At 36.2% G+C, this 16,380-nt stretch overlaps 1 protein-coding gene across 8 annotated transcripts in view; it reads right to left on the bottom strand.

Annotated features, from left to right (window-relative positions):
• Positions 1 to 11,112, bottom strand: part of LOC140518610 (teneurin-2) — a 678,931-nt gene extending 667,819 nt beyond the window's left edge. For 7 of the 8 annotated variants that reach the window (XM_072630906.1, XM_072630907.1, XM_072630908.1 and 4 more), the window contains exon 1: positions 11,030 to 11,107. In XM_072630906.1, coding sequence (XP_072487007.1) covers positions 11,030 to 11,075 — 46 coding nt within the window. In that variant the 5' untranslated portion in view covers positions 11,076 to 11,107. Of the gene's footprint in view, positions 1 to 11,029 lie in introns of all 8 variants that reach the window. The other variant, XM_072630913.1, reaches the window with a different exon arrangement.
• Positions 11,113 to 16,380: the final 5,268 nt, after the last annotated feature.

The raw sequence follows: 16,380 nt of genomic DNA, 5'->3' as shown, positions 1-16,380 counted from the left end.
AAAACAAATCAATTGATTATTAAGGAACAAGAAGAGTGAATGAACATTCAAAAAGAAACCTCTTCTTTGTCTTCTAATAACTAGTCTTCTAATAATTTACATCTTTTGTTCTAGGCATGGTAAAAGGCAGTGTGGCACAATAGCTAGAGAGTTTTCTTTGGCCAGGAAGACCTGGGTTCAATTCTTGTCTCTGATACATACTAGCTGTGAGATCCTGGGCAAGTCAAAACCTTTGCTCTAGCCAACCATCCAAGACAACTAACTAATTGCAGAGAAGATGTTGTACTGCGTATTACTAAAGGGAGTTCCCTATATCAATAAAATCACAAGTACAGTCTCTAGCTATATTAAAAAAAATCATCTTAAAAAATCCTAAGGGGACACAGCATGTTATAATGCCTAGTAATAATAATATGGTTTTTATAACTTAGATCTCTGTTGAGGTACTTATGATATAATTGAACATCTAACTGGAATTTGCTCAAAATGGATTCAATTCATTTCAGGAACAAGAATGATGTGGGCTGTTGGGTTGGTAGGGTTGTGTGTGTGTGTGTGTGTATACATATACGTGTGCCTATTCATTTTGACTAAGGATTCAGTTCTTAATGTCATTAATTGAACATCATCCCTTTTACAAGTTGAAAAATGGAATTCTGAATGTCTAGGTTTCATCTTAGACTTTTGTGTTGCCCATTTCTTATATTCTACTGACCTCTAGAGACTATATGTGCATGTATATAAAAATATACTAGTTATAAATATATTATAGAGAATGCATGGCATAAATGCTAGATGGTACCTTCAGTAAGAATTTCTTGATTTCATAAGACTAACAGCTTAGAAAAGTATATACAACTGATTATGTATATATACATATATTTGTATACATATTGAATTGAAATTCCTTTTCCAGTTCAAAGATGATATATATATATATATATATATATATATATATATATATATATATATATATATATATATACATATATATATATATATATATATATATATATATATATGAAGACCATTATTGGGGTGCTTTTTTCTAGGGTCCTTCTCATGCAGGTGAGAGTTGTATTCCTAAGGAGCACTGCCCAACACTGATTCGAGATAGTGTGAGGCTGTGTAAAAGAATTCTGTACTAGGAATCAGGAGAACTGAGGTTGGATTTTGCCATAGACTCTTATTAGCTTCATGTTATCATGGAGAAGTTGCATTTAACCTCTTAAGGCCTATTTCTTCATCTGTAAAATGGGAAAAGTAACATTTTTCACTATCTATCTCACACAATTATGGTGAGTAAAGTACTTTAAAAGCAATGAGAACCAGAGAAATATGAGTTATTGACACTACTCTCGAGACTTCAAGGGCTGGGCAATCAATATCCCAGGCTTCCTACTAACCTAAAACTTCCAGGGTGCCAGCTGAAAGAAGATGAGGGTCTTGATTGGGTCTGTGCATTGTGGATGTAATGGAGAATCCTTAAACTCTTGGCTGGTCACCAAATTGACAAAAACACATGTGCAGAGAAGGCTGGCTAAGCTTTAGGATATATACTGCTGCTTCACAGGAATACTCTTTGGTCCCTCAGTTGTTTGCTTTCTACTGAAAAGTAAATCATTTACAACCTATATACCAGTGTGTGGTGTAGTGTGTGGCACAGAGTAAGAAGGAAGGAAGGAAATAAGCATTTACTAAGTGCCTACTGTGTGCTACACACTGTGTTAAGTGCTTTACAAATATTATCTCATTTTATCCTCACAACAACCTTGGGAGATAGGTGCTATTGTTAACTGTGTTTTACAGTAGAGGAAAATGAGGCAGGCAGAGGGTAAGTGACTTGCCCAGGGTCACACAGAGTAAGAGGTTTGAAGCACTGGAACTCAGGTATTCCTGTTTCCAGATTCGAGGTTCAGCACTCTGTCTACTGTACCAAGCTAGCAGCCTACTAGCTTAATAAATGCTTGTTCACTTGGACTGAAGTATTTCTATGTATTACTCAGACTGCTGTCTGACTGGTATAATATAAGAGAATATTTGTTGATTTGATAATCATTCAGCAAGTTGTTTAAGTACCTACTGTTATGTCATGACTGTATTCTTTGGAGCTTTTTTCTAATGGATGTTGAAGTTTGTATTTTTGACTTGTTGCCCTGGTTTAGTAATCTACCTCTCATTAAAAAAACATATACACACACATGTTCTCATATATACAATACCACTTATTCTTATTTTACACAATAATCACTGATATTTGTATTACTTTTTTTTTTAAAAGAACTCAGTCACAATGCTTCATAAGCCCAATTACAAACCAGTGTTTATTAAGCCTTTTTAAAATGTCAAATAGATATCAACATACACACTTCCATGCCTAACCAATCATCTTAGGAAATGTTCCTTTGTTTATGTAGGAACTAGATAAAAATGTTTTGATTCTGCAAGATAATGGATTGCCACAATTCAGAAGAAATAATATGGAGGCTATTCCATTTCTCAGTATAAGATTATCTAAGAGGTATAACCCAGTTTCTAAAGATATAAAAGGAAACCAAATTCTGATTTATATAGTCACTTCCACTATCCGGTGAACTCTTGGAAGATTTTGGAGGTAAAGTCAACCTTACATGCCTGTATAATGCCTAAGTGTAAATTTAATACCTATGTGGAATCATGTGAAAAGCCTAGACTTCCCTGCCCATCAATTCTAAACATTTGCCTGTTATTCCACCATTATACCTTAATTCCCTGGAGTCTGGAGATGCTTTCAATGTTTAAGAGGGTCCTACTCAAGAAGTATTGTATCTGGAGTCAGGAAAATGTAAGCTCAAATCTAGCCTCAGATATTCATTAGCTGTGTGACCCTGGGCAAGTCACTTAGACTCTGATTGCCTCAATTTCCTCACCTATAAAGTAAGAAAATATACCACTAAAATATATATATATAAAATATACCAGTAGTACTTACTTCCCAGGGTTGTTATAAGGATTAGTGAGATAATATTTGTAAACTACTTTGCGAACCTTAAGAGTGTTGTATAAATGTTACTGAAGGAACATGGCATAGAGGTTAGTTGAATAAGCCTTACAATCAGGAAACCTGGAATCCAGTCCTACACTTTAGTCACATAATACCTAAACACGGCCAAGTCACAACCCCTCCATAACTCTCCAAAACTATAATTTACAGAGGAATTGTCTATATATCTTGCTGGATGGCATTCTCTGTGGTATTGAAGTCAAAGGTCCCTATAAAACAAACACTGGGAGGTGACAAAATTTAAACTAACCTCTTAATTATAAGCTAATGCTTCAACTGGGAAATACAGATTGATCAGTGAGGATGAGACTGGCATTTAGCATTTACAGAGGAGGACAGAGGATGCAAAGGAAAGGAAGGCTCAAAAACTAAGAGAAAGATATCTAATGAGGCATTTGAATGAACACCAATTATAATAACTGTCATAGAATCATAGGAATTAAAGTTAAAAGGGAAGTCATTTTTTCCAACTCTTCATTTTACAGATGAGGAAACTGAAGACCAGAAAAGTTAAATGCCCTGCCCAAATTCATTCAGGGAGTAAGTGGAACATCTGAGATTTAAGCCCAAATCCTCAGATTTCAAATCTAGTTCAAATTCAAATCTACTGCATCATGCTCTCCCCCTCGGCACTATACTATTATCTATTGCCGAACTAGGTACAGCTCTTCTAACGCTAATCACAACTCTGGACTATTTCCAACACTAAACTGCAGTGAAACAGTTTTATGGAATACAAGATTTGTCAATTAACCTTTCAACTTACCAAAAGGAAAAATAAAAAAAAAAAGTAGTAAAATTGGTTATTTGACATCATGTAGATTGATTGATCCCCAGAACTGCTACTGTTCGGTAGTATATTACAGTGTTAGGGAAAAAAAGTGACCATACACTTCATTGTTTTTTTTTTTTCCTCATGTAAAGGAAAATGCAGAGAATTGAAATGAAAGGTTGATCCATTTTTAGCAAAAAGGCTTTTTCCTCTTCACCTATCCAACCTTTTACTAAATACATTCACAAGAAGGAAAACTAACTTGTTTGGGTTTAATTTCTCTTATTTTTCCTTCCTTACCTTTGGTGGTGATACAGATAATCAGAGCAGTAGGCAATCAGAAGCACAGATAATCCCCAACTCCATAATCAGACGTTGAATAATCAAGGGTGTGCTGAACATGCAATTTTAATTCCATTCAGTTAGGAAAAATTTTAATCCGTACAGTTTGAGACCAACAAAGTCTTTCAAGGGGCCATTTCTCTAAAATATACATTTTGGACTTCAGTTTCTTAACATGGGCCACTTGTAAGAATCTTTTCCAATTTGGGGCATCCTGCCATAGTATGAAACATTTTGTGATGACAAAACTCGGCTGCAGAATTTCTCAACCTACAGGTAACCAATCTACCTGGTAGTATTGCCAAGTTTCACAACAATGAATATGATGTAACACCATTGAAACAAACATGACCTGATAATAATATTTATTAGTTTTAAAATATCTTTTTTTTAAGGCAGGAGATGGGGGGGATTTTACTATGAATTTAGAGCCTTGAATAAAAACTGAAAGAGAAGTTCAAGGACCATTGCATAATCAATTGATCAGTTAATCAGTTCCAATCTGAATACAGGCCGCATCCATAGGTATGTGTGTATATAATATACATTAAGCATGCATACACATTCATTTATACAAGCACATACAAAAATATATATGTGTGTGTGTATGCACACACACACAGAAAGAGAGAGAAAGAGAAATGAAACGTCTGAAAAATAAAACAACATGGGGCTCTTTGTTGTACACAAACCAGATCGGTATATATACTGAAAACTATGGCCTATAATAGTCTGAATATATCTTTTACTCTAATGCAGTGTTTCTCAAATTATGCTGCAAAGCACTCTGAAACACCCTAAGTTTGTTTTTATTTTTTTAAAGTGAACCTTAAATTGCTTGTTAATGGGCATTAAAAAGATAATTTTAGAGGATTTTACTCTAAGGGTTCTGCCAAAGTTTTGTTTCAATTGAAGGGTTCAACTGCTGTGGAAGAGTTTGAGAACCACTGCCCTAATAAATAATCCCCAATAAATTTCATGGACAAATCCTCAAGACCTCTACTGTTACTTCTTATCTATTCCAATAAAGGCTATAAATAACCAGGAGGATTCCAAACGCCTCTGGTTATGTGAAGCAAGAGCAAGGTACTGCTGTCAAAGCTCAGCATCTCCTTCTGGAAACAGATGTCTGGCAGCGAGAAAAAGAAGAGTTTTGAGATTAACAGCAGAAAAGAAACTCCAACAAAGGTGCTCAAGAGAAGGGAATCCTCTATATTCACAATGAAAAGACTCCAAGTGGGACTTTTTTTCAGTCATAAAAATTGTCCTTTTTGGGGGAGATGGGGAGGAAAATTTGAAAATATTTAACTTTAAAGCTTATTGTTAATAAAATTTATGAGAAATCTTCCCAAGTGAAAGACTAGCTTCCTATCCAGCATCAAATACCCTGACAATGCTTAGCAAATAAAAGATGAAAATAAGCAAGTTAGATCTTATGGGGAGATTTTTGTCAGTTCTCATTTTATTAATACCAACAATTCCACTGTCTGTGACCACATATGCAGTAACACTCCAGAATCTGAGAGGTTTTGAACCTTTCTTGGTTCTCAGCTACATCAGCAAACATACAGAGAAGTACATCAGTAAGATGAGAAGGGTGGGATGGAGGGTGGGGGGACATACCAACAGCACAGGTGGTTTACTAAACAATATTCCCTATGCCTTCTGAATCTATTTTTCTCCTTGCTTTATAACGCAGTCAAGTGTATGAGTGATGCCTTTTGTGTTTGATAATGTCAAGTGCGAATGTCATGGACATCACCCCCATCTCTGATGGTATTAAAATAGTGAGAAGATGAAAGGCTTGGAAAAGTAAATGGAACAAATTAAATTAAATTCAAGATGCTGAAGGACAAAAATGCAGCTTATTATCAGTAGTTCGGTTCTACAAGGCTGGTAGCTCTAGCATCACAAACATTGATGAACTTACATTTCTGAAAAAAAAAAAAATAGTTCTAGGTGGCAAGCCAGTCCCTTTAATTGTGTTAAAGATTACCTGCAAGCACTCTTTCTCATGCTTATGGGCCTTTGAGAGGAATGCAACAGTAACATCTTACATGTTTTTCTTTTTAAATATAAATTTCTACCACAGAGACATAGAAATGCCTCCCAGAGCTGATCTTCTCTGTCAAGCACACTAGACATTAACAGTTCAAGGTGAGATAATCAAAGTTTGTTTCTATGTGATTTAAAAGAGATGATTCATGGAAGTTAATTCCATTAAATGAAGTACATTTCTTCTCACAAAGAGGAAAACACTTGAAACATAATAAAACTCTATTCTGATCCAAGACACAAGAGAACATAGATAAACATAACCCTCTTTGGTAATGGCTATATAACATTAAGACCATGCCGATAATACTGAACTGAAATTCTCCTCCCGGGAGAAAGATGTAGCTTTTCCTCGTGAAAATTTTAAACAAGAATATGTACACATGCTTTCTGTCTTCTAAGCTCATGACATTGAACCAGGCATATGCAAGAATCATCCCTAATTATGCTAGGTACAGTATATCCCAGAACTGTTCCACTGCTACCACCCTAATTCCGACCCTTGCACCTCACACTGGCTATTGTAGTTGCCTCCTAACTGGTTTTCTTACCTCTAGACTCTCCCTACTCCAAACCATACCAAACAGAGCCACTAGGTTCATCTTCCTAAGGCACTGTTGTGATCTTGTCACTTGATTCAAAACAAAACAAAACAAAGCGAAAGATAAATGTCAACAGCATCTTACTGTCAAAAGAATAACATCTAAACTTAGAGATTACTTAATATAAACAACTCATGGCATTTATTTTACTACAGACTGTAAAATTCCATGAAGATGGGGATTCTGCTTTTTGTATACAGTAGACACTAAATAAATATTCGCTGAACTGAATCGAAATTGAATAACATTTTGGACAATAGATAGCTGTATGTGTATGTCATATCACTCTTTTTAGACTTCGATCTCTGAAGCAGGTAGGGACTCATGCAACTTTACATGCTGTACAGAGCCTTACAATTGTCTGTACTCAAACATTATTAAAAAGATTGGTGAACAACCTCAATAATCATAGTGAGAATAATAATTAATAATAAACCCTAACCTTCAAATCATCAAAATGGGAAGCTTTGCTTGTAGAAAAACAGAATGAAAAAGAAATCAAAATACCAGTTTAATGTAAACATTTATTTGCCAAAAGTCAACAAATGTAACTGGAAGTGCCTCACCCTGGTGGACTTAAGGTGTTAATTACAAAATACAAGAGGCTGACACTCATGTCTTCTAAATATAAATGTCTTACTCACAGAAACAGAAATGAATGGGTGCTAAATCAAAACATCCTATAGAGCATTTCACACCTCAGGGATAGAAACTGACAAGGAAGCATTTAGACACAGAAGAAAACCAACTGGCAAATCTTTCTTTTAGGGTATAAAACCAGCAGATATGCAATATTATTTCTATATGAAAGTCCCAGCTAAAGCTGCTTCTGCAATGCTCAAAGTCTATCTTCACATTCTGAAAAAAAATTCTATTTCACATCTGAAATCAGTTAGTTGATCATTTCCAAAAATAAATACTCCCACAGATAGAGGTCAGTGGTTGCCTGAAATTGCATCAGTTAGTGTCTGTGTACTAGATTCCTCTGCTCCTCTGGGACTTCTTTGTCATTTTATCAGAGTGATTACTAACATAGTAGTTTCAACATAGGTCATCTCAGTTTCTAATGCTTAAACCTGCTGTCTGCTACCTTATTTTCTCTTCTTTCTCGGGTTTGGCAATTCTTCACTTAACATTACTTTCTAATGTTAATTTTATTCCCTATTCTGAGGAAAATCCTACTGGGTTAGTTTTTAAAAAATCATTTAATGAAAGACCCTCAGTGACAAACATGTAGGTTTTCAATTGTTTTACAGTTAGATCTATTAAGCATTTAATATTCAGTGGGAAAACAGTCTCAGTGCAATGAAATTCTATTACTTTAGAGGCTGCATGCTTTTAATTTCTTAATATTTCATTACATGTTGGCAACTGGTGCATATTTTTATAATGTGTTTGATCATTACTCTTCTAAGAGTATTCTATTTCAGTTCTTTCTCTGACATCATATTTGCATGTTAAAGGGTTTTAGTATTCAGGGATGAAATGCTCTGAATAGTAATGTGCAGTTAACTTGATTTTTAAAAACTGAAAAAAAGCAAAACAGACATTGTATAGGATCTAAAGAGAACCATTTTATCATTTGAGAATCAAATTCATTTTTTAATAGCAGTCTATAATAATGGTCATGACTCAGTATTATGCATTAATTAACAAATTATGTAAAATGTTATCAGCAGAGTTTGAGGGGTAGGATTTTCCCCCCTTGCCTTTTTATAAGCCTAATACATTTCTTTTTCCTGTAAAAATGATCTTTCCTTTGCTCTCCAGCAACATCTACTGGAAAAATCGGAAAAATGCTATTTATATGAATCATATAGTTAGCGTAAGGAAAGGTTTGGTTAGCACCTGTCTAGCAAATGCAAGTTGACCTGGCATCCATTCTATAATGGATGCTACTCCTACTCCACTAAGCCCTAATTTAGATATCTTCAGATCTTTGGTCTCTGTATTTCTGTGTTTACCAATGGATGGTATTAGTAGGGTTAAGTAATATGAATATAATTAAGGTTCAACTTCAATGTTATTGTTCTGCTCCCTAAGTACTGTCCTTTCAGTAAAAGATTGATATTATATAAGATGCACTGATGTTTCTTACAGCTTTCTATGCAATTTTTCCTGCTGCTTGTCTTTTGTTTTAAAAATAATCAGCATGATCATATGGGATGATAAAACACTAAACATCTATGTATAGCCAAAGCTTGAGAGTATATTTTTAAAAGGACTGAATTTGACTATAAAATGTCCAGAATGATTCTACAAAGTTTCCACCTAAGTTAAGAAAACTTTAGATGGTATTATTCAAGAACTTGATAAATCACTGTAATTATGTTCAATATAATTCTGTAGCCATAGTTCACATCTTCTATATATCCCATTCCTCTTCCAATTCCTCATTCTGGGAAAACTGGTGTTACTGTGTACATATGGGGATCTTGGAGGGAACTTCTATCAAAGACCACATCTGTACAATGATGAAAGACACCCTGCCTCGCCAGTCTGCTCTGGGGCTTGGTCTCCACTCCCTGGCATATGAGAGCACTTTCTAAACCTAAAAAACGTATCCAAGAGGCTGCACCCACAAGGTGCCATTAAAGGGTCTGGCAAAGAGCAGAGACACATTAAGGGAGGTTGACGAGAGCAAGGTTGAAAACTTAGGAAAAGGTAAAAAAGTTAGCAAACAAATATTTTAATCTATATCTCCTTTACGGTCTAATGCAAGGGTAGTTCAGTAAGGCTACAATATAGAGACAGTTCTTTGTGATCACACCTTGTGTAGGCACTGAAGTCACCTTTCTAGAACTGATCCAGCAGATATATTACCATACTTTAAAAATACAGGTCCCTCGAAATAAAAATAAACTCATTAAAATGGATTCCAACATTTCAACTCCAGCCTTACAACCTGACTGAAATAAACATTTATCTGTGATCTGAATTTCTGCTACATATACGGACAACTCCTGCTGATTAGAGAAATCTCTTCCTTGCATTCCCAAATCTCAGTCCACTCGAGCCGGCAATAAATTTTAAAACAGAAGGTACAAGAAGCAAAATCAGTGAAGACCAAAAAAACCCCAAAACAAAACAAAAACTTTGAGAACAAATAACAGTTACACTCAATTTTGAAGGTGTCCCATTTTGCTTTCCTCTGAATGTGAAATTAACTTAAGCCGTTGAATTCTTTTTCTCAAGCTTTTTAAAGAAGCAATGCCATCAGACAGAGGTAGAAACTCCCATTTATAGTGCACAAAGGGGGCATATATCTAAAATCATGATGCACCGAAAGTCAGTCTCTCTCTCTCTCTCTCTCTCTCTCTCTCTCTCTCTCTCTCTCTCTCTCTCTCTCTCTCTCTCTCTCTCTCTCTCTCTCTCTCATCCTAAGGGTCCTGATGCAAAGTTCACAGATAGCAAGCTGATAATGAGCACCTTTCCATTGCTGAGATGCTTACCATTCAGACATGAATGTGAACAGCACTTCTAGAGTTGACTGTCCTCCGAAAACTGTCATAAATCAGCTATCCTAATTGTCTGTCCATTACTTTTCTAAAACATGCTACAGTTTGTGTTTTAGCTCCATATTTCATATGGGGCAGTACTTCATCTCCATTTACAAAACATCAACCTGACATAGATTTAATAGAAGGTCTTAAGGAGCATTTAGCTATTCAACCAGCAAAATTCCAGGCAAACAAACCCCACTAGACAGACTTAAACTCTATCCCTGCTCAAACCTCCAGTGAAAAAAAATTGTCATAACATATTGAAAGTTCAGTTCGAAGAACATTTCCAAATGTCAGGTGTCTCCTCAGTTAAAGCCTTGGAGTTGAAATTTAACATTTGAAATTCTTCTCTTCTTCCTCCCCCCCCCCCCCACCCCCTTTCTTTTCCCTAAGGAGGAAGTGTTCGGAATTTAACATAATGCAAAGTCCCACTCTGACCAGAACCACATTTCTCATCTCTCACCTAATATAAAAGGGAGGAGAAATCATTCGGTATAAATGCATCTGCTATACAAATCTATTTTCAATTGAATTTGCTGCATGCTCCAATTCATCAAAATTAATACAGGTACTTTCTATCTTAAACAAAAGGAAGCAGACTGAGAATCTCGGCTGTCTTCTGCGGCAGATGCCTTTCTCAATTACAAAACGATGAAAACAGAGATTTAACTAAAGCCACCCGGTAAAACACTCGGATTCAGACACGTCTTACCTGCCTCAGTTGAAGGCTTCCTTCCCTTGTTAGCTGTATGAAGCATCTCTAGCCTTCCCAATTCTCACCACCAGTCTCAAATTACAACAGCTAAGCCCACCCCCCCTCCACCACCTCCAGCAGCACCACCTCCCCCCCTCCACCTTTTTTTTTTTCCGGCAAGAAAATGATTATTGAAAGTGATTGGTTTTTGTTGTCCCTTTTAAGTCGCTCCTGCGGGAAGGAGCAGGGGAACAATGTGACGCCACCTTTTAATCTTTTGTAAGAGTGAAAAGGCAGAAAAGGAACGCTCGATCAAACTGAGCTGCACACATGACCAAAACTCGCCTGAGAGGCTGCTCGCTCTGGCTAAAGCACCACTAGGCTGGAGTGTAAGAACAGAGAAGAGGGGAGAGTCAATGGAATGTGACAACGTATGTGCATCAAAGACAGGAAGAGAGAGAGAGGGAGAGAGAGAACAATGAGCGAGGGAAAGAGACAGCGCGATGAGGAGGAGGGAGAGAGTGTGTGTGCATGACAGAGACAGAGAGATGGAGAGAGACAGAGAAAGAGAAGAGAAAAGAGAGGAGAGATAGATGAGGCGGGAGGGAGAGGGGGAGAGAGAGAGAGAGAGAGAGAGAGAGAGAGAGAGAGAGAGAGAGAGAGAGAGAGAGAGAGAGAGAGAGAGAGAGAGAGAGAGAGAGAGAGAGAGAGAGAGAGATCGAAGAAAAAAGAACGGTTTTCAGGCAAAGGATTTCTCAGAATAAAGCCAAAGTGTCTAGCAGCTTCTGTTTTTATCTGAGTGAGCATGATATACTGCCTCTCTCATTTAGCAACACATCCGTGTATCTTCCAGGTTTGAAAACTGAGATAATCACAATGTGTCTCTGGTTTTGTCTGATTGGCATTTAACTGTGCAGCGTACCTGTGATTTTTTTTAAAGGATGCATTTATGTGCAATTTATTTCGCATATTTATTTATGTAGGCAAAAATGAAAGCTGCTAATTTCTACAGCAATTTGCAATGTAGTTTTACTGGCAGATGGAACTCTACTTATCATAACTGCTGACAAACTGCCACCGGTAAACAAAAGAAGGAACAAATGCTTCGTCTTGATAATTGACTTTAAAAAAAAAAAGCCCAAAATATTAGCACTTGCAAAACCTGTGTTTCCCGATGTGCGTTTTATAGGTATTTTCCCCTCCTTACTACGTAACTGAAGATAAAGTAAGCTCTGGGTATGTGGGTATATGCATGAGAGGGCTGGGGGTGGGGGCAAGAGAAGAAGGAGGAATAGTGGGAGAAGGGAAGGTGATGTTCGGAAAGTCAGAACATAAATGATTTCTGATATTTCTCCCAAAAGTGATAATGACTTTTCTTTTTTCAGAAGTCCAGCAACTGAGTTTTCAGTCACTATTTCTACTATGTCATTTTAATTGTGTGGTGCAATTCTAAAACAGAGTAGGAAAGGAATTTTTTTTTCTTCGTTTCAATCTGCTTCAAACTTGTGTTTGACTTCCTTGCATTTCCATTTCTTTTTCTATGATGCCTAACTGAATTATTCCCTAGCTAAAAGTATCAAATAATAACCTCTAGCAACATAAACTGAATATCCTAGTTCAGTACTTGCATAAGATTAAGACATTGGCTAAAACAACAATTTATAGCCTTTTTTCTCTGCTAATTTTTGCAAAAATGGTGTTGTTTACTACTAGCAGTTCAAGGCCTGGACAGTGGCATTCCTTTCAACTAATGATCTTTTTTTCCATGGCTAATAATTCTAATACCATAAAGTAACACTTGCTTGTAATTTCAATGTGGTTTATTGGAAAGTCAGAGTATCTGATTGCAAATGCTTGTTCACTGTGACCTGTGTGACCTTGGATAAGTCACTTGATCAGGGCCTCAGTTTCCCCATCTTTAAAATGAAAGGACTGGATGAGATCATCTCTAAGGTCTATTCTAGCCCTTAATCAATCAAATGATCAATTAGAATGCATATATTATGTGCCCGGCAATGATAAGCACTGGGGTTACCAAGAATAAGCAAAACTAGTCCCTGACCTCAAGTACTTTATAGCTCTTCAAACCTAGGAGCTCACAGCTTGAGTAAGGTTTTGAACTGTGAGGATACCATGACAAAGATTCAGAGTTATTCTTTCAATATTTTTCATTCTGGAAACTTCAGAAGCCAGTCAAGTGCCTTGCACAGAGCAGATGCTTAGTGTTTATTGAATTGAATGAGTATGACAAAGAAATACTCAGAAATTGGTCATGTAAAGGATTTCCAGATTTCAAGATCATCTCTAACAGGTTCTGGTTTCTCAATGTACTTGCTAATCCAATAAATGTGTCAGTTCTCTCAGTGACCAGCCCCAAAATATCAGATAGTAGATTGTTTTGCAGTTCCCTCTTCTGGAAAACACTGAAATACACTCAGTTCATACAATAGAACATAGGAAGAGTTGAACACACTCAATATTTCATCATCTCTACAAAGATGATTAGAGAACCTACATCCTCTGACCTCTTTCTGAATTCCAGTTGCTTATCTATGACTAGGTATTTGGGGTTTTACTTTGATATCTTGCTGTCACCCAAAACTCAACAGGTCTAAAAGAAAACTCATCTTTCTCATGAAAACTAACTCCTCTTCGAAGTCTGCTCTACTGGTCAGTGGTTTTTCAAGTTACTTAAGACTGAAACCTGAAAATCCTCCCCAGGTCCTTCCGTAGCCCTTAGATCCAATCAGTCCCAAATCCTTTGAATGATTTCTTCATACTAACTTATACCTTCCTTCCTTTCTATTCCAATATTAACCATCCCAGGGCAAAACCTTGCAACCTCATGCATAGACAATAGTCTTCTAACCGGTTTCTTGACCTTTATTTTCTGTCCTTTCAATTCATTAATCCTCTTAATGCTCTAATTTGATTAGGTTACTCCCCAATATCTGTTGACTGACTGATATACATACATACATACATACATATACATATACATATATATATATATATATATATATATATATATATATATATATATATAGAGAGAGAGAGAGAGAGAGAGAGAGAGAGAGAGAGAGAGAGAGAGAGAGAGAGAGAGAGAGAGAGAGAGAGAGAGAGAGAGAGAGAGAGAGCTGGTCTCATGTTCATCTTCAGAAACCTCACTGTTCCTACAGAACAGAGTTCAAATGCCTCATCTTAAAATTCATGGCCCTCCAAAACTGTCACCAAATATACTTGAAATTTTAAATGACTAATATTCTCCTATTCAAAAGCTCTATTCAAGATAAACTGATCCTACTCATGTTTCCTCAAGTTACCATGCTTATTCCCATTTCTTGGCTCATCCTTCCTCTGTATAGGAGTTCTGTCTATATTTTCCTGCTTATTTAAATCTCACCCTTCCATCAAAACCTCACCAAATTTCCAGATCCTTTACCAAGCCTTTCCTAACTAGCCTACCTCAGAATATTTTTTTCCTTTCTTTTCTACCTTTTAGCTCTTTTAAAGCTTTATGTATGTACCATTAATTTGGGATTTAATATATTCTATCTTACATTATTGAAAGGCTGTATGGTATAATGGATAGATAGCTTTAAAGTCAGGAAGATCTGGGTTCAAATTCTAATTTCTGGCACCTACTATGTGACGCTGGACAGATTATATTATTTCTTAGTGCTATAGGCAGCTCTCTAAGACTATAAGTTACAGAGGTATCACAAACTACATTTCCTCAACTGGGAGTTCTTTATACCAATGAAATCGCCAAATCCCTATCACCATCTTATATCATTATACCACATTTTAAATTGTTAGGAGGCATTGTGGTATAGTAGATGGAGTGGCATCAGAAAGATGGTGTTTGAATCTCAGCTCTGATACTTACTAACTGTTCAATCATGGGCAAGTTACTTAACTTTTCTGAGTTTCAATTATCTAAGACTCTAAGCTATAGATGGGTCTCAATATGACTCAATGAAGAAGCTCCTACATTCAAAAATCAAGGATATACTTGATTTAATTTATCTTGTTAATTCTCTTTTAATGTATGTGACTCATTTCCCCAAATAGACTATAAACTCCATGGTACAAAAGCTAGAAATCTTTGTACCGCAATGTCTTAGATGTAGGAAATGCTCAATAATAAATGACCTGTTGATTGGTTCATCTTCTATTCCTATGAAGATTTAAATATAGAACCATATTTGAATTTTTAAGGTATCCTGAATGTTACTCAAGAGTTTATAAAACAGAGTTAGAATGAATTTTCTTATTGACCAAGATTGGAATCCAGTGAGTTAACATTCTCCACTGATTTAAGTCAGCACCTTCTGTACAAAATTCTCTTATAGAGTAGTCTAAAACACTGGGAGTATTTGCCAGGGTAAAGCATCTGTAGGTGTCAGATGTGGGTCTCGAACTCATTTTCTTCTGGCCCGTAAGATCAGCTCTCTATCCATTATACCACAATGCCAAGTAGCCCCTTTTAAACTGATATCTTTGCTTTTCTTTATACAGACTTCTTGAGGTCCCTCTTGATTCCTTCTCTTTCAGATCTTTAAATGCTAATTAACAAATTTCAAAACCCCTCAAACAGCTGTGCAATTACAAATGTTGTAATCCATTTTTGGACCACCATACCTCTGTTTACCTTCACTGTCTTATATCCAATTATATCTCTTCTCAAATTCTATATTCCTACCAAACTGGACATCTTACTGTCCTCCCTAAATGTATCTTAACACCATAAACAGAATTATTCACATTTTTTTTTTTGCAGATTTAGAAATTGAGCCCAAGAAGAACTAACTGACTCACAAAACAGGTTAGATCTGAACACAGGACTTTCTGATTCCAAGTGAAACACCCTATCCTCTATGTAATTAATTATATACTGCCTTGTTTTACCATATCAGATTTTACATATTTCTTGCATTTTGATTTAAGTTTTCATGTATTTATGAAAATTATTATGATGGGATAGGTTTAATGGAAAGACTACTGTATTGAGAGTTACTGCACATGGGTCTCAGTCCTGCCATTTACTAAGTAAGTGACCTTCGGCAAGACATTCTGAATGCTGGGTCTGCTACTAACTATCTGTGTAATCCTAAGTGAATTATTTCATTTTTCTGGACCCCAGTTTTCTCATCTGGAAATGAGCAAGTGGGAGTAGATGATGTCTAAGGTCACTTCCACCTATCAGAGTCTATATTCAAAGGTCTCTCTTCTATTTGGAGAAGCAGATAAGGTAGTGGAAAGAGCCCAGAGACTCATCTGTGACATTTTCTAGCTGGGTGACCTTGGACAGATCACTTAATCTCTCCAGATATCATTTTCTCTAAACACAAAATAAGGAGTTTGGA

Source organism: Notamacropus eugenii, chromosome 1, assembly GCF_028372415.1.
Source record: "Notamacropus eugenii isolate mMacEug1 chromosome 1, mMacEug1.pri_v2, whole genome shotgun sequence".
Classification (NCBI taxonomy): domain Eukaryota; kingdom Metazoa; phylum Chordata; class Mammalia; order Diprotodontia; family Macropodidae; genus Notamacropus; species Notamacropus eugenii.
The sequence above is the reverse complement of the archived record's forward strand: the minus strand, read 5'-3'. Positions and strand labels throughout refer to the sequence as shown.